The 19,183-nt window shown below is 33.1% G+C and overlaps 3 protein-coding genes and 1 long non-coding RNA gene across 4 annotated transcripts; all 4 read left to right on the forward strand.

Moving 5' to 3' along the window:
• The first annotated feature begins 165 nt into the window (after positions 1 to 165).
• Positions 166 to 8,050, forward strand: LOC103869843 (putative F-box protein At3g16210). The gene is made up of 3 exons (XM_033292383.1): positions 166 to 4,120; positions 4,151 to 4,155; positions 4,308 to 8,050. The coding sequence occupies exon 3, from the start codon at positions 5,736 to 5,738 to the stop codon at positions 6,825 to 6,827; it is 1,092 nt and encodes a 363-aa protein (XP_033148274.1). The 5' UTR covers positions 166 to 4,120; positions 4,151 to 4,155; positions 4,308 to 5,735; the 3' UTR covers positions 6,828 to 8,050.
• A 1,154-nt stretch (positions 8,051 to 9,204) lies between these two features.
• LOC103869845 lies at positions 9,205 to 11,589 on the forward strand. Its single transcript, XM_009147912.3, has 4 exons — positions 9,205 to 9,655; positions 10,221 to 10,665; positions 10,754 to 10,869; positions 10,959 to 11,589. Exons 1-4 carry the CDS (start codon positions 9,247 to 9,249, stop codon positions 11,378 to 11,380), a joined length of 1,392 nt encoding a protein of 463 aa, XP_009146160.1. The 5' UTR covers positions 9,205 to 9,246; the 3' UTR covers positions 11,381 to 11,589.
• Positions 11,590 to 11,624: 35 nt separating this feature from the next.
• LOC103869846 (probable inactive nicotinamidase At3g16190) lies at positions 11,625 to 13,165 on the forward strand. The gene is made up of 5 exons (XM_009147913.3): positions 11,625 to 11,770; positions 11,853 to 11,966; positions 12,228 to 12,465; positions 12,545 to 12,661; positions 12,883 to 13,165. The coding sequence occupies exons 1-5, from the start codon at positions 11,723 to 11,725 to the stop codon at positions 12,954 to 12,956; spliced, it is 591 nt and encodes a 196-aa protein (XP_009146161.1). The 5' UTR covers positions 11,625 to 11,722; the 3' UTR covers positions 12,957 to 13,165.
• A 3,280-nt stretch (positions 13,166 to 16,445) lies between these two features.
• Positions 16,446 to 18,241, forward strand: LOC103869847. The gene is made up of 2 exons (XR_004458397.1): positions 16,446 to 17,430; positions 17,730 to 18,241. It is a non-coding gene; the product is annotated as an uncharacterized LOC103869847 (long non-coding RNA).
• The last annotated feature ends 942 nt before the right edge of the window (positions 18,242 to 19,183 follow it).

The following is a 19,183-nucleotide window of genomic DNA, read 5'->3' on the forward strand; positions in this document are numbered from 1 at the left end:
GTTTCCATTGTACTCTATAGTTGCCTAAAAAGACTAAAATAATAAAATTGATCTGGAATACTCTAGAGAAACAAATAGGAACATACATATTCACAGTTTCACACATAAATAGTGGTTCATTTTTATCAGAATGTAATCATACGATATAATTCATGACCTATTATTAGTCTTTACGAATTTTTCATTATCTAAACTAGCTACAAAGGAACATTAGTGCGACAAAAAGCGAATACTCAAGTTAAAATGAAAGTAGGGTTATCAATCAAATTGTTTCAAGTGATGATTGGTTCATTAGTTAAAATATATAGGAAAAATCTCAAAATACCAATTTTATGATTTAATTTACAAGATACCATCAAAATCCAAAATTTAGAAATATACTACAACTTTAGGGGGTGTTAGTGGGAGCTACATTTATAATGATTGTTAGAATTTTAAAAGTCTATGGTTATTGGCTAATGGATTCTAACATTCTTATAAAATCAAGTGTTATTGGTTTGATGATTCTTTAATAACATATAGAATCCATTGTTATTCAAAATGTTTGGATTTTAAAAATTCATAATTCTAACAAAATCTAGTGTTATTGGGACTTTGATTCTTAACATTTTAACTCACAAAACAAAACTTTCAAAATATTTCATATATACTCAAGATTCTCAAAATCATTGTAGTAAAATAGTTTCATAGACTTTTTAAATATGAAAAACTCATTTGAATTTTTTATAAGTTTAACAAATCTCTTGATTCTTAAAATCAACCAACTCTACCTAAATCCATCTCGCACTAACCCCCACTTAAATTTATGATGTTTTTTAAAACAAATTCCAATGGGTTTCTAATCAGTTACTAACTCTTTCCGAAGTTTTAAAATTCTTCTTAATTAGATTTAAAGTTTGTATGTTTTGGGAGTTTTTAAAATGTGATTTTCGGAAATGAAACTTATGGTCTTGAGTGGGAAGCAAAGACGCCATATGCGGTGCGTTATAACACAGTTTGTGTTGCCACTCAAACAAAATTTATCCCGCATCTAGTTATATAATCAAAACAAAAAAGAATAATATATTAATAAATTTTCTACTGTGGCGGTTATGTTTAAAGAACAAAATGAAGTCCCGCACTATCTTCTTGTTATGCATCACTTTTGATGCGGTCAAGGTGGAGTTTTACTGTTTTTTACATTTCTTTTATAAATATTTACACTTACTAATGGTCATAAAATTATGAAATAAATTATGTGTATCAGGATACCAAAAAACATAGTTGAAATACAATACTTTATCCAATAAAAAAATTTGAAAAAAATAAACAAGTTTAGGTTTGGGTACTTTATTTGGATTTGAAAACTTGAATTGGAACTGATCCAAAAACGATTCAGATCGGATCCACTAGTATAATTGATAAGATCCAAATTTAAACCAAACTTCGGTTTTCGGTTCGGTCTTGTTTGGTTCAAGATAAATGCACCTAAATCTAAATACAATTTTGAAATCTAAAAATACGATATTTTAGATGAGAAAATATGTGAATATAATAAAAAATTAAATAAAATAATTGTTTAAATTAAATTTGTATAATTGATATCTTAATTAAATTTTGTGTAAAGACAATTAGAGTAACTATAATTTATAGAAATAAAATAATTATCTATAAATCTCAGTAATAGCATATTAAATTTCATATTTCTATTTTTAAAAATTATATTAGTATTATTGATTTTATAAGCTTGTAAAATATAAAATATATTATATGTATCCCAAAGTTATACTATTCATTACAGATGTATATATATATATATGTGTATTTAACTCGTGACTTTTTTTATAATTCATATTTCTTTAGAAACTATCATGATTACTCAAAAAGCTTTATTTGTTTTGGTATTTTCTGATGTTAATTTATTTGTACTTATGTAAAATATATTTATAATATCAAATAGAATATTGTTTTATATTTTCAGCACTGTTTAGTTTATAAATACCATTCAAGCATTTGTTCTGCACTTTTTATTATTTTGGTCACCACTCACATATTTTTTAAACCGCTTCATTTAAACGAACCGCACCTATTCTGCAGTATGCGTTTTACTAACACAAACCGCTCTTAAACCGCACCGCACTAACCAATCCGCTTGTCCCGCACCGCCCAACCCGCGGTTACCATTCGGAGCCTATATAACTAGATGCGGGATAAATTTTGTTTGAGTGGCAACACAAACTTTTAGCTATATATCAGTTTTTTTGTTAACAAAAATAAATTAACTGATAATGTTTTACATAGAGCGGCGGATGTCTCAAAAAATTAGTCAACAATTTGGATCAGATTTGTTCATTTTAGTAAAAAAAATTGCCTGTTTAAAATAGTGGCCGGTTTGAAGTGATTGAAATTAAGGTGGTGGTGGTGGACCTAAAAGACAGAGGAGCTTCAAAATTTGAAAAAGGATGTAGAACATAAAGATGAGATTGGACTCGAGGGACAAGAAAACAAATGGATACGAACGACAAGTGTGAGCTGTAATCAATGTGTATGGGTGATAGATCAGCCAAAACATGATGTGGTTGCATGTGACATGCTACTCTTTTTTTCCCTGTGATTTGATCAGATTTTGAAGATGTGACCCATTTATGATTATATTCCATTTCACAATGTTATCTTGGGTCCCTCTACTATTTACCCATTCTATGAACATTCTCAATCATATTCATTGATTCTCCATCTTGTACATTCTTCACACTTATTGAATCCAGAGTTAGATGTTGTCGTTTCACCAAACTTAAAGATAAAATATATCTAACAACGTTAACATTCATTAACGTCAAATTTACACATTTTGGATTCTAAATTTGTTTAATCAGAAATTTTAGGTTTTATAATAAGAACATACGATAAATGTAAATATTTTGGTAATACAAAACAAAAAGTTGTTAGGTCTTTTAAATTATACGTTAGGGATGTACATTAGTCGCGACTATTTTAGAATATGCTATTTTCTTTATCATCAACTTTTATACTTCCTTTAGTTCAGAAAGAAGATTTTCAGCTTTCTCAAAAACAATCATATGTTATGTTTTACCAAGAAAAATCATGTGTTATGTTTTTTTGGTATGAATGTTAAGACAATATCATATGTTTTGTTGAGATGGGAATGGCATGTGTTGATTGTTTTACGTCTATATATACACTTTTCTTCAAGTATTGTGGTTCTTACTACAATATAAACTCAAGACATCTTTGATTACAAAGTTCATTGCTGTCACCTTACCAAATATGCCAAGAGTCGTTAGATGGGATCATTATTCTCCTAATTAACTATACCTGGATATTAAGCTTGGTTAGTGGAATGATAACCCATTTTTAACTTATCCATGACTATATTATACAATATAAACAAACAATGATGGTTTGTGATTGGTTGTAGGCCGGTGGAATTATACGAATCTTAAGAGTTTACTAAGTTTGATTTTCGGTGTCTTGCCTCCATGCACAAGAATCTTTCCAATTTTAGATCTGTTGACTTGGTTTATAGCTCATTACTTAATCAACAGCTTTTAATAAAGCTTATCTTAACCATATTATAATTAACCATTTTTAACGAAAATGTACCATAGTTCTAATATATATTTATTTAAAAACATTTTGAGACCGCAAAAAAACGTACAGTACGTTGTAGATCGGTTTCTTGAAGATCGCGAGAAGTTAAACCGAAGTCAATTAGTTGGTTAACACAAGATGACCAACAACATAACAATTTGTTTTTCTTCTGAAAGTTGTGTAAAAGCTTTCTCTAGAACAAGACCAGCTTTCACAAATGCATAAATAATAATAACCTTCATCAGAATCATCATCACATCACGGCCTAGCGTAAACATCAATTATCAATCATCAATTTTACTTCTTCAACTAGGATCTCAGAAACCCCAGTTGCTGTGATATATACCCTCACATATATTACATACTGACACTCCTATAGTCCTATCGATCATATTTAGCATGAAGGAAAAGCTGAGATATCTTTTTTCAAACATTGTCTTTCTCCTAGTGGAAAAGAGATTTTTTCAGTTTCTAGTCCAATACTCAAAGACAAAAAAATAAACGGTAGAAGAGTTATAAAATATATTACGTGAGACCATGTTTATTGCAGGTATTTTAGATTGAGTTTTTTAGCGTAATATAAGATACGATCTCTTATATTATGATAAGAGACCCAACCTAATAGACCTACAATAAACATGTTATGAGTGACTTTGCATCTTTGCCAGCAAATCCAACATCACATACATATGCATTGATGATAACATCTGAATTAGAGAGTTAAAGTTTTTCGAAGCCTCTAGCAAACTAAATACAATTATGCTTATAGCAAAACATGTGCTCACGTTTTTAAATACCAAGTCCAATAATAAAACAAGGCACAAGAGTAAAAAGAGCTCTTAGAGAAACTAGGATACGACAAGCACTTAGCAGCCGGGTATTGCTTACCATCTAACGTACACTGAAACTTCAAACGTTTCTATGATCATTATTGTTACCAAATATAGGATTCCGAAAAAAACCTAAAACTTTTCTCTTCAGCTCAGGGTATATGGCTAATGTAAATGATAAAATGTGTAAACACTTAACCCATTGCGATTGATTGATACTCCTCGCTGTTTCCACATGTGATGGTGGGCAGTGGCGGAGGTACTGAAGCACTAGGACGGTCATATATGACCCATATGAAATTATTATGAATGTATAGTGAATATGAGTTCATTCTTCCAAATGCACCCTGCTATTTTTTTTATCCCATGATTTATACTGTAAATATATATCAAAAAATTGTTATGACCTGCATACAGTTTATTCCTACCTCCGCCACTAATGGTGGGCAAGTATCATGGTCCTAATGATGATTATCATCGGATCACACACAGAAGAGGAGTATCAATCAAGAAAGAAATACTTTACCCTTATCCCTTGCGCGATTTTGCCGGTGTTTGAAACTTTTCACGTTCAACGGTCATCTCTTTTTCTTTTAAACATATAAACGAAGTTACATGAGACTTGGTCAATGCCACAAAAGCCTCTCTTATAAGGGTATTTTTATCCTTACTCTATTTTTTTAGATGGAGTTAAAGTGAATATAGAATAAGGAATACTCCAACCTAATTTCATATCTCACTCCATAATAAAATTTACTTCATAATTGTAGTAATCTATTTTTTGTTTTTGTTTGTTCATAGAAATGTAGTAGGATTGGAGCAATTTTATTCAATTTTCATTTTTATTCAATTTTAAAGGAAAAAATGAAATTTTTATATTGGAAATGCTCTAAACCAACAGAAAACTCATAAAGTCGTAACTTTCGAGAAACCACACTGCGTTTTAAACAACGTAAGCGCATTCAGTGCAACTTAATCAATGTTAGAAACTTAATCAATGTCAGAAACCAGTTGTAACTTTAAGCTTTACGTTAATCAATGATTATACGCATGCTTTTCTCTTGGGCGAGCCTTTGATCTTAATGCTTTTTTAATAGAAAAATAAATCATTAACTTCATGTAAAGTTACGTTAGTGATTACGTAAACACGCGGAATAGGTGTCCAAATCTTTCTTTTGGAGTAATAGTCTAGTAACATTTCAAACGCACGGAACTTTTCTCTTGTGCATTTACTTTTATAAAGAACCAACAGCAAATAACATCATCGGACAATCTTTAACAAACAGCAACAACAAACAAACAAAAAACAGAAAAATGTCGGAATATCTCTCCGAAGAACTAGCCCTCGAGATTCTCGCGAGGCTAACCATAAAGGATCTTGCTCGATTCAGATGCGTCTGCAAGACATGGAGAGACGTTATCAACAGCCGTGGCTTTACCGAAAGGCACCGTGACGTTTCTCCGGTGAAGTTTGTGTCGTTTTACGACAAGGGTTTCTACTTGCTTGACATGGAAGACAAGCATCCGGTTCTAGAAACACCTCGTAAGCTTGATTTCCCTTTGGATCATCAGTCGATGATCGATGAATCCACATGTGTGCTTCATTGTGATGGGACGTTATGCGTGACCTTAAATAATCACACTTTCTTGGTTTGGAATCCATCTTCCAAGCGGTTCAAGATCGTACCAAATCCCGGTATATATCGAGATTCAAATATCATTGGTTTCGGTTACGATCCGGTTTCCAACGATTACAAAATCGTAACGTTTATCGACCAGGTTGATTCTTCCACGGCGCATGTTTTCGAATTCACAACCGGTTCTTGGAGAGAGAGCGTACGGATTCCTTGTCCTGATTGGTATTATAGAGAGAGAATAGGTACATTCTTGGATCAATCCCTCTATTGGATTGCGTACCGGTCTAATGTCGACCGGTTCATCCTATGCTTTAACCTCTCGACAAATGAATACCAGAAATTATCTCTCCCGGTTTACAATCAAGGTGTCACGTGTTCTTGGATAGGCGTTACAAGTCAGAAACTTTGCATTACTGAGTATGGACCATGCGAGGAGATTTGGATTTCGGTTATGGAGAAAACCGGGTCATGGAACAAGATTGCAAGCCTTTCAATGTCGAATTTGATCTCTATACAAGATCATATATGCGATTATCAAGTAGAGTTCGTGTCGTTTACGAAAAGGAACGATATTGTTGTAACATTCATTGGGTATCATCATGATAATGGCGAGATGGAAGCTGAAGAACGTGTGAAGAAAAAGGTATTCTTATACAAAACCGGTGACAATACATTTCAACAAATCCGGTTCTGTAACTCTTTAGCCGGGTTTAGGTTTCTCAATGAATATGTGGAATCTCCTGTGATTACTGATCACATATTTATTTGAAACAAAAAAAAAAATTTTAACATTAGATCTGTACTTATTATTTCGTTTAAAAAGTAATATTGCATGCAAGATATTTTTTTTTTCAAAATGAGGATGAAAAGGTTGCCGAAAAAAGAGAGGATGAAAAGAGTTACAATGCCCAAGCCCATTGTTCTGTGGTAAAATGCAATCAACACAATAAAACTATTTTTGAACCAAGTAGGTAGGCCTCATTATCTTATGAGTAAAGATTTGACCATTAGCTTTGTGTTGCATTACACGGATAAAACGTATTATCATGGCAACTAGAGAAACTTATACTTCTAGGTAATATACAATTGCTTCAAATGGTGACCGAACATCTCTGTAATCACTTTAACAAAAAAATATGAATGACTACTAAAATTAATGACATAAGTTATGGCTAAATATGATATGGATAACTACATTTAGTTTTGATTTATTCTTTTAGTAAACTTTTTAAAATATAGTAATAACTCATACATTACATTTATGTTAATTTATATTTTTGATAAACTTTTTAGAATATATTAATAACTCACACATCATCAGTAAAATAAATATATTCAAATAAAAGATTAGTCTGATGTATCATTTCTCGGTCCAATAGAATTTATAGATATAGGAATAAGCCTTTTCAAATAGAGATTTTTGCTTTCGACCGTATTTTGATTGTTAATACAATATAAAAAGGCTGCCACTACAAATAGTACTACACCCTTGATCGTGAAATATCAATTGCTTGTTGAACCTTGTGAATTGCACAAAAATATGATACTAAATATTCGAGGGTCCAAGAATAAAATTACAAATTTCGAAATATTGTTAGTTCTATTTTTATAATTATAAAAAATATTATTAATTTTTTATACAATTTTTTTTTTAAAAAATATAAATTTTAAATCGTAAAATCATTGATTTCTTATATATCTACATATTTTATAATACTGTTTGATTTTAATTTTTGATAATTATATAATTTAATATTATTTTATTAATTTATACAAGTTGAGTTAATATGTTTAACCAAAAGAAATAGATAGAAAATCTATATAAGATTATAATTTTAAATATATACATAGATATTCTTAAATATAATTTTAAATAAATAAAAAAAATTATATTAATTTTATGTTTAATTAAATCAAATTTATATTAAAATATTAGTAAAAATAATAAAATATAGAATATTAATAAAATTGTATTTAAAATATAATATAAATATTTTTTATTGCACATGATGCATGAAAACTAGTGTTTTAAAATCCGACCCGGACCCGCGGTTGAACTAGTAAACCAGGTGACCCAGAAAAAAAAATCCGGTTTAGATTTTGTGAAAAACCCCAATATTTAGAAACCCGCAAAAATCTACAAAAACCCAGTAAAACCCGATACCGGTTGAACCACCGGTTAAACCAATAAATAACTTTTATTTCTTTTTTTTAGTTTTTTTTAGATTATATTTTATATTTTAAATTTCCAATTAAGAAGTTAAGTGTTGACAAAAAAAAGTTAGGTTTTCTCTTTTCAGTTTTGTATTTGTATTTGTATTTTTTAGATTTTGATGAAGATTTCACTATGCCACCTGAAAAAAATGAAATGAACGATGGTAGAGAGAACCAAAATTAGTTGATATGATTTGGTGTTAGTTTATTTCCGTTATTGATAATTTATTACAATGATATTTTATTTTTGGTTTATTTTGTGTCTGAAGTTTAATTTATTATTCACATTAGATATTTAAATATTTATAAATTTTATGTCTTGATTTTTTTAGATATCATAACTCCTACCTTGTTAGAGAAAATTTTAAATAGTTTAAACTATATTTTGATATTTTGTATGTCAAATGAAAATAGAAATATAAAAACTAAAGTTAAGTATTTTCTAAATGTTTTTAAACATAAAATATATATACATATATCCACACTATTATTTTATGTTTTGAAAATTATTTAGAAAATATTAAACGTTAGTTTCTGTATTTTAATTTACATAGCTGATATATTATTATATAACAAAATTAATTCATTTATTAACTTGCGGTTTGTCCGCGGCCGACCCAATGATCCAGCAACCTAGTAAGTCATCCGGTTGAGTGTCCGGTTCTGATTTTAAAACATTGACGAACACACCTAGTGACACACTAAATTCCTAATACTATAATAATAAGTCCGGAGAAAACTTATTAGTATTATTTTTTTTTTTGTCAACGGATAAAACTTATTATTAGTCACATAAACTCAAACCAGTTTGGCCCTTGTTAGATAATAATTTTCTTGAAAAAACTTGTAAAACTCAAACCCGGTTCGGTCTATACTTATGGTTGGTTCATAATTAATTACTCAGAGACGTCACTATAAATATTTGCGCGTGTAACCTTTTTTAACATTAACTCCGATCAGAAAAAAATATAAAAATGGAAAGAGTAGGGATGATGAACAACAACAGCAGCAACGGCCAATCACTGTGGCACTCCTCCTCATCTCAGTCCCCCAAAACTCCCACCACCATGCTCGATCGCGCTCTCTCCTCTCGCCGTCCCCACTCCGACGCCGATCTCTCCGGCGAATCCGGCACCGACGAATCCAAGACCAAGCGCCCTCACGTCTACCTCCTCGCCTCCAATTTCGTCTCCCGGATCGGGCACCAGTGGCTGCCTTGCGTCATCATCGCTCTCCTCTTCCTCGTCCTTCTCTTCCTCACCTCCTTGGCTTTCCACTCTAGCCGCTTCGTCTGCGTCTCACGCTTCGATCCCGCCGCTCGGATCGGGTTCTTCGGTTTCGACGGGCTCGAATCGGACTTTGGAGCCCTAGGTGTTCCTTGGTGTAAGCATCTCCAGATCTCTCTCTCTCTCTTATCTGCGTTTGACACATTGTGCATTGGTTGTTATGTGTATAGGAGTGTGGATCTTGCGTTGGCGAGATTTGATTTTACATAGTTAGCATGTGATCTTGCGTACTACTTGATGCATTGTATTAAGTAATAATGAAATTCGATTTGGTGGCTGTGGTTAAGAGCAATTGATTCTTTAATCTCTGACTAGTAGTGGCTGTGTTGTGGAACTTGTTGAGAAGAACCATTTATTACTCTTTAATTACGAGTTTGTATATTGTGAGATATATCTATGTTGTTCTTCTTGATCTCTTTGTTGCTTTAGTGGAGGAGGTCTTTCATCTTTGAGGTTGTTATTGCAAGCCTGTATCAGTTACAGAATCATGGATTGTGTAGTGAAACTAGTATAGAAGAACCATTTACTACTCTTACTACAGTTTAAATTTGCTGGTTTTATCTTGTGAGATACCTATGTTCTTGTTAAAACTCTTAGAACAGTTTAATTGAATTGGAGCTTGTTATGGTATGGACGTATTTAAATCTTTTCCTTGGCAAAAGGCAGATCGAAACACGGAAAAGAAGTTGAGTGGACCTCCAAGGATTTACTCAAGGCTCTTGAAGAGTTTGTGCCCATATACGAGACGCGGCCAATAAAGAATAACATGCATGGGATGGGTTTTGATCACAGCTTTGGGCTATGGTTCATGGCGCGTTGGCTAAAGCCAGAGCTGATGATCGAGAGTGGCGCTTTTAAGGGGCATTCCACTTGGGTTATGCGGCAAGCGATGCCAGATACACCGATTATCTCACTGACGCCAAGACACCCCGAGAAGTACTTGAAGAAGGGACCTGCCTATGTGGATGGAAACTGCACGTACTTTGCTGGAAAAGATTTTGTTGATTTCGGAAGTGTGGATTGGAAGAATGTGTTGAAGAAACACGGAGTGAAAGATCTAAACCGTGTTCTTGTCTTCTTCGATGACCATCAGAATGAACTCAAAAGGTGGTTTTTTCGTCTTTCTTCTCTTGCTTTTATTGCATGAGCGAAGGACTCACTGGTTTGATCTTCTGATATACACTCCCATGAGTAGGATAAAGCAGGCACTGAAGGCAGGTTTCCAACATCTCATTTTCGAGGATAACTACGATACAGGAACCGGGGATCACTATTCTCTGAGACAGATATGTGATCAGTCATATATAAAAGGTGGGTTCTGTAAAGTTCACACATTTAGATACAAAAGTTTGGTTCTTTTTCCTTTCTCTCATATGATTCGTTTGTTTTTCTACCCCCAGGAGGTGGTCACAGCTGTTTCAAAGACAGCGATGAAGCCAGGATCAGATCAAACAGGAAGAAGTTTTGGGAGAAGGCAGTTGATACAGAGGAACTCTGTGGACCAGGTGAAACATGGTGGGGAGTGCGAGGAGAAATGAGAGATGACTTCAACCACTCAAACACACAAATCTCATACAATCAGCATTTTCAAAACAGCAGATACGTTGAATCGATTCTTGACGTATATTGGGAGCTACCTCCGGTTGCAGGACCTTCATTGACACATCAGTCGAGATACGACCCTGCTCGTTCGACTCCACCGGTCGTAGCAGATGGGAGGCGCCGTTTGTTCCAAAGAATCGGATTAGGTCGGCTGGATAAGTCGGTGTTCAATGGCTATACTCAGATGGTTTACCTTCAGATATCCAAACCCGGGTCATAGAGATTTGTGTGATACCTCCAAAAGAAGAGCCACTCCTTTTTTATTCCTTAGCTTTTCTCTTACAAGTTACAAGTTGAACTGAAGTTTGTTAATACAGGAGTCTTTTCCACTGTGTTTTTCGTGTAAAAGTTTCTTGGTCACGGTTGTTATGAATGATACAGTTGGTATAAATTTAAAATAGGCAAGAAAACTCTGTCCGGTTCTTTCAGTACCATTCTGTTTACTCTAAACCGGTAAAATGTTGACCAAACCGGAATAAAGACATGGAATGTGTTATCTACTTATCTTCGTTGTTATTTACTACTGGAAAATCTTATCATCGTCATTGTGGTTGTGGGAACCATGGCAGAGAGATGGACGAACACGGCTCTACTCGTTATCGATATGCAGGTCTCTCTATGTGCTGACTCAGTATAGATTCTGTGTATGTGTGTTTCCTCGAAGGATTGAATTGTTCTGTCCTTGTGAGCAGAATGATTTCATAGAAGAAGGTTCTGTGACGCAAGTGAAAGGCGGAAAAGCCATAGTTCCTAATGTTATCGGAGTGGTCGAACTCGCTAGGCAGCGTGGCATACTAGTTGTTTGGGTATTTCTTCCTTTTATCTCTTGCTTGCTCTTTTGAATGGCATGACCTTTGTTGTTTGGGAAGGTTTGTTGAGAGATTAATGGTCAAAACGTTGGTAAAAAAGAGCTTCTTAGTGTCTGCTTTGCTGGTTTTGTCTGAATCTAGGACAAAACAAAAGGTTCCTGCTTTGAGTGTTGAAGGTTAAGTTTTATACTCAAATTTCTAGAAACTGACGAATCATGAAAAGGGAACGATGTGGATTTGGTGTTTTTGTTTTCATAGGTTGTTAGAGAACACGATCCTCAAGGACGAGATGTTGAGATTTTCAGGCGTCATCACTACCGTTCTGAGAAAGTTGGACCGGTTGTTAAAGGAACCTTAGGTTCAAAGCTGGTAGATGGATTGAACATCAGAGAAGAAGAAGACTATAAGATAGTGAAGACCCGTTTCAGCGCGTTCTTCGGCACGCATCTCCATTCGTTCCTTCAAACTTCAGGGATTACCAAGTTAGTTATCGCTGGTGAGTAATGTTTGAGAGTATAATAAGAGTCCCATCATCAATGCTTCTTCTCTTTACTCTCTTTTGTGTGTTCTTGCAGGTGTTCAAACGCCAAATTGTATCAGGCAAACGGTATTTGATGCAGTGGAACTGGATTATCCAGATGTAACTGTTATTGTAGATGCCACGGCTGCTGCAACACCAGAGATTCATACTGGTAATGATTTTCACTGTTGGTTGTTTTATCTTTGTGGTTTTAACAAATTTATCTTTTAGAAATTAGAATCATACAGAATTAGAACGATGGTTGTCACTATGTGTCTAGCAAATGACAAAAACAAACAAAGACCTTACTTATCAGCAATCATGATATTTTGTATTTTCTTTGGAAAAAAGCTAGTAGTTATGATAACATTGTCGTAACATGTTTTGGAACAGCGAATCTTCTGGACATGAGGAACATCGGCGTCAAGACTCCTACGTTACACGAGTGGTCTGAAGAATTTGCATGATGGATTTTCGGATGACAATATATCATCCCTTCTTCTATCTTCTTCCACCTCTTTTTCTTGTCTTTTTATATATTTGTAATCGAAAGTCTGTATGAAAATAAAGTTGAAAACATTACACTTATTATAACGCCGCCTCTTTGAGTTTGGGAGCTGTAAACGATTTAGTGTATGTTTTAATAATAATAAAAATTAAGATAAATTTGAGCGTTTATGATTATGTAATTTTTTCGAAAATTTTAAGATTGCAAACTAATGTTTCACCTTTTTGGAAAAAGAACTAATGTTTCACTTGGCTATTAACCATGATTAGTTTTACATACTATGTTATATTTTTTTGAAAACTACATATTATGATATATTCTAATAAATTAAATCATGTATCCCTTTATAATGTGGAAAGTCATCATCGGATTAAAATTGTGAAAACTTTTTTATCAAAACATATCGTTTGCTAGAAAGTGATGATGCATTGAATCTGAAACAATAAGAGTTGTTATAAAACAATAATTGTTGCTTGAAGAAGAAAGAAACATGATTGATAATCTAAAGGAGATAAGAAAGGGAACGTGGAGAGAATAGAGGAATGGAGGGTAATGGTTTATCCTCACCTCATTGTCCTCTCTTTTCCCTTTATTGCTTTCGCATCTTCACTTTGTTATTTCCCTCTAATTGTGGGGTCATTCTTTCATCAATCACATTATATTCTGATTTTTCCACTTATCTAATAATACCCCAGTTTGATCTTTACTCATCTTAGTACACTCCATTACTCATTTTTCACCAACTCCTTGTAATTTCTAACATTGAAAACCAACAATATTTAGACACCTAAAGCTAGCCATCAAAAGAATACAACCTTTTCATGTTATTGAGTTGTTAGTTGAGAGAGACTCAACAAACATTGATTATCAGAAGACATATTTTTCTTGTTTTTACACATTTACATACTTACGGAGGAGTGCATGTACCTGAAATAATGATGCCTGATTTATTGTTCTATGAATAAAAGAAAAGAAAAAAGTGAATACTAATGGAGTAGAAAAGCAAATACTTGAAGGGACGTATGTGATTAAAGAAAAATAAGGTAAAGAGGATTACGAGAGTGATGTAACACAGCTCATTTCATGATTACGAGGGACATTCTTTTGTGCAACCCTTAAAACAATGGGGTACTTTACGAGACAATCACCTCTTTCAATTTCCACTTTTTAAAAAAGGTTTTGATAAAATTGGAACTCAAAACATTTTAATTCCATTAATCAATAAATTGACATATAATCATGTCTTATTAAAATGAGACGACTAATTATCAGGTTTTTATGAGTTTTTTTGGTGGGGGGGGGGGGGGGGGGGGGGTAATGTATTATTCACCATAACAGTTTTGATAAATCAGTGTATAGAATGAGTGGAATACATATTTTCTTGTTTCTAAATGATGATTTAACGTTTGATTTTAAAATCTTGTATTCCGAGGATAGGATATAAAAGTGCAAATAAATGCCAGAAGAAATATTATAATAGATTGATTTGACTCATGAAATGAAAGAGAGACTTGAAAAATCAAAAACAAATTGATAAACAACCCAACTACTAAACTTCAGTAGACACAAGGAGAAAAAGACAAGATAAATAGCGTGTTTGTAAATGGAGAATGGTTTTTGAACAGAGTAAAGAAGAAGAGAACATTGAATAAGAAATAGAGTAGGTAAGAAAATGAGCCTGACAAAATAATATATGTCTTTTCTTTTTGAAATTGAGGAGAAAAATCAAGTCTGAAACCTGACACAAACCTCAATAGACCTTTCCTTCTTGAAGTAAGAAATGGAGGAAAAAACTGAGAAGTTGGCGTGTAAGTCAAGCAATATTTGAATAATAATAATGTTTCAGACTACGTATTCACTTTCTACGGTCTTCTTCTTTTGGATGTGTCCCAGAATTATCTTCGTCCACAATAGACATTCACTCTTTCACACCATTTTTATATATCGAAAATAACGAATTAAATAAATTAAAACATGTTCTGTAATGTTTTCACTCGTTATATTCGTCAAACTCTATGCATTATGTCATATGGACCATTCCTTTCGACCCTATTTTTGACAAGACCTTTTTAATTAACGTTGAAGACTGAATAGTGAAAAGAAAATATGTTAGTACTGTAAGTAGTATAATCCACAGCGGTATGTATGAATGTTTTTTGTTTCTTGATTTTCATTTTATAAGTAAGTCTCTTGTCCCTATCATCCAAAGAAGCTTGCTAAACTTTCTTTAACTCGGTTAAAATAAACGTTTTTTTAAATAACTTCTTTTTTTCCTTGTCATCGAGGTTAGCAACTTTAACTATCAGAATATAACTAGTTATGATGATAAAATAACATAATGATGCAGTAGATTAATAAGTTTGTCAAAAAGGAGATTGCAGAGTATCCATTATCCAACACCCACGTGCAAGGCAAATGACAATGTCACTCTCATCATTATGGCTTTTTGTTCACTTTTATAAAAAAATAGTCCCGATATTATAACTGTATAAGCATAACTTAAGAAAATATTTAGGGAAATTAATGTCTAGTCTAATTCCAGATTTTCTTTTAAAATTTCTAAATGCTAGTGTTTGGTCGAATTATTCGTGATCCGTCTAACAATTGACCAAAAGCTATTAAGGGTTCTGAAGAGTGATCTATTACTACGGTTTCTGTTTTGATTTTGAGGGATGCAATGTCACATTAATAGTTGTTAGTATGTATGTGCCAACAGTTTTTTTCGTTCGACAATTATTAGTTAGTTCACTATATTGATTGGTTGAATTGGTGTGGCCATTAGAAAACAAGTTGAACTTTGTTTCCTCCATTCCGGTGCCAAACTTTGTTCGGAGTATCCAAGTTTTATAAAAATAAGATTGTTGAAAGATTTGAGTAAACTTAGATCTCAGAAAAAAGAAGATTTGAGTAAACTATGCTTTCAATAGATTATGATTTTTCTTGGGGCGACTCTTTGGAGATGTTGACTTATTAGTGAGATGGAAAAAGTGAAGCAAATGCTTTAAATATGATTGCACTTACTTTCATGATTCCATTTCTTTTGAAGAATAAAATAAAATTACCAAAAGTTGTTCGAAAAATAAAATAAGATAAATTTGCCAAAGTGACAATTTGTCAAGAAAAGAGGAAGAGAGAACCAAAACAAAAGTTGTTAACCTCATGGGGATGTCTTCGTTTCTCAATTATTAATAAAAATTTTTTTGATGAAATTCCAAATTTATTAATGATCGCAAAAAATATGTGTGCAGTTCTATTTGTTTATAGTATAAAAATGAGATCAAATCGCAACCATTAAAGAACCATGACTCAAACCACCTGCGCATCAAGCCTTGTAACTTAGGCTTTAGAAAGTAGCCAAATGACGTAATCTAGTTCCTGACCATTTTATCGATCAACTTATCAAGGTGATCAACTGGCTTTAAGATGTTGTGCCTCCTCTCATTACGCTCACGCCAAATATAGTAGATTGTGATTTGCAATACTTGACTATTTAATAAACTTTGTAGTGTTTTTTTTTATAACAACTATTATATTATATAAACTAAAAAAAGAAGTACAAAATACATAGAGTTATATAAGACAATAAACACAACTAAAATAAAAGACAGTAAAACAAATACAAAAAAATATAAAAACTTTTCTTGAGAGGTCTTCCTAATCAATAGAGGACCAACACTCTTAATCTTCTTGCGATCTTCGAGTTTATGTCGCATTATAGACTCCAACTTCTTATTTTGTTGTATAACATTGGCCAGATCCCAAATTAGATCTATAGATTTTTTTTTTGAATTATAATCTATTGATTCATTCGAAATAAATAAAAATGAGCTAATTTTCAACGATTATACGAATATCGTCATAGAATAAAAAGAATAAATCTCCAACTCTGAACCTTTGAATTATATGTGCCTAGATCCCAAATTCACCGATCAATGTACAACAAATATCATATGAATGTAGACTCAACCCCTTTTATGAACCATGATTGTATACTTTGAACATCACGCAAAATCAACATATTCTTCACAGAGATGATGAGTTCGTTGTGGTTCACAAGGATAAACATCCATGCTAACACACCATAACTAATAAAAAGAGACCGAACATCACCGCATGGCATAATCAATAAGACCATCTTTAACGGGAGCGCTTAATGCTGGTGCTTAGCCTAATAAAGATTTAAAAAAAAAGAAAAATAGAATTAATGAGAGGAAACGGTGCTTAATGAAGCGTTAGAAGCACCGCTGCTTGTGGGACACGTGTTGTGTCTTGGAGACACCTTTCTCTCTCTCTTGACAAAATCACTGGGCCTCTCTCTCTTCTTCTCTTCCGACGAAACCTTCATCAAGACGAAGATCAAAGCAACAAAGCAATAAATCGATTCGATTCATCTCCGCAAAAGAAACAGATTTCTGAGTTCTCATCTCCAATAGGTATGTTGATTTCTGGATACCCACCAAATATTTGATCGATTTCACTGATTTCCCCTAATTTGATGTCGTAAAAGGCTAGTCTTTGTGGTTAATTGGTGATTCTAGGGTTCTTCATACTATGTTTTGTAGCTTTAGGGGTTCTTGATACTCTGTGTGTAGCTTTAGTTGGTGATTATAGTGTTTTTCTCTTACTGGTACACAATTGAAATCGTGTTGTTTCTGGGAAGACATCAAATGACGGTTTATGATCATAGTGGAGACATTGTGTTCAGGATTCTCACTCAATCGTTTCTCTGCAGTGCTAACAACGATGAGGAGGTTCCTCTCCAAACTCACTCCCAGTCAAATGGGTTTCACGAATTCGAACTCTTTCTTGGTAAAGCTCAGTACCAAGAAACATCACTACTACAATCAATGCAGCTCAAGTTGATCAGACAAACCTGAAAGCTCAGTAAGATTTTGGGTGTTTTGTTTTGTTGTGGATTGTTGTAGGATCAGCAAGAAAAGATTAAACTTGTTCCTTTGGATCTTGGGAATTACCATGTTATTTTCAGGTTTCGTCTTCCCATTGCATACCATGGAAGGGCATCATCTGTTGTTCTCTGGGACTGACATTATTCGACCAAGGTTAGGTTAGTTTCTTTCTTTGGTTTGTTTTGAGTTTGGATAATCCTTCCATTCTAATAGAATAAGGTCCAAGAGGTTAGATTATTTAGTCGTTTGATGATGCAGACATTGAATGTCTGTTTTGGTGTTTTGAAGCATGCATGTGAATAGAAAGTCCTGAGGTTATTCGATAACATTCATATGATTGATTGAGTTTCATAAGTTAGCTTCCTTCTCATCACAATGTTTCATAATTTGTGTTTTTAAGAATCCCAAAATAAGCAACTTGCATTGGAGGACAATAATTTATAGATTTCTTAAATTAAGCGCTAACACCCATTTATTATTAAAAAAATGATTAAGCACCCCATTAGAAATGCTAGGGTTAATGGTGCTCTAAGGATCTTCGGTTCTCTGTAATCAATAAGCGACCGTTGGTAGAATTCTCGGGAGGAAAAATGAAACCGTGCAACAAGTGCACCCGAAAAATCTCGTCAAAACTAACCATAACCGTTCCATGGTTAATCATCGGACAACACCACTCACCAAAAGACAAACTAACCCCGTATAACCGAATCAGATGCTCTCTTCTTCTTTCTGGTAACACAAAGATGGACCATAGAAGAAGCAAAGAGTACAATGGCCTGAGAAAAGGACGAAAGAATATACAGTGGTTTAACGGATTAAGAAGTCGTTTAGACATTAAACCAAACCCATAGATTAATACCAAAACCCACATCATGGACATGAATGAAATGATTGTGGAAATAAGAATAAAAGAGAATGAGAAATTTGACGGCCGGAGCCGCCGGAAAAATGATAGCCGGTTGTAAAACGGTGGTTGTGACTAGTTGTCTTTTGCGGTACTTCTTTATCCTTTTTGTTTTATTAGACCATTTAAAGTGTATTTTCTATTTTTTTTTAATAAAGAAACACTAAAATAAATATAAAAATACTTTAAAAAATATAAAAATGCTATTTTTACTGTTTCAGAAAGATGTATGTTTTAAGATTTTCACACTTATTAAGAAAACATATCAGATTTTAATTACCAATACATTATTTTTCGTAATGAACTATTCTCTATTACTTTTAACCAAAAGAATTTTAATAAACGAAATTATGTTTTTTGAAATTTACAATTTCT

The sequence above is a fragment of the Brassica rapa genome, chromosome A05 (assembly GCF_000309985.2).
Source record: "Brassica rapa cultivar Chiifu-401-42 chromosome A05, CAAS_Brap_v3.01, whole genome shotgun sequence".
Lineage (NCBI taxonomy): Eukaryota > Viridiplantae > Streptophyta > Magnoliopsida > Brassicales > Brassicaceae > Brassica > Brassica rapa.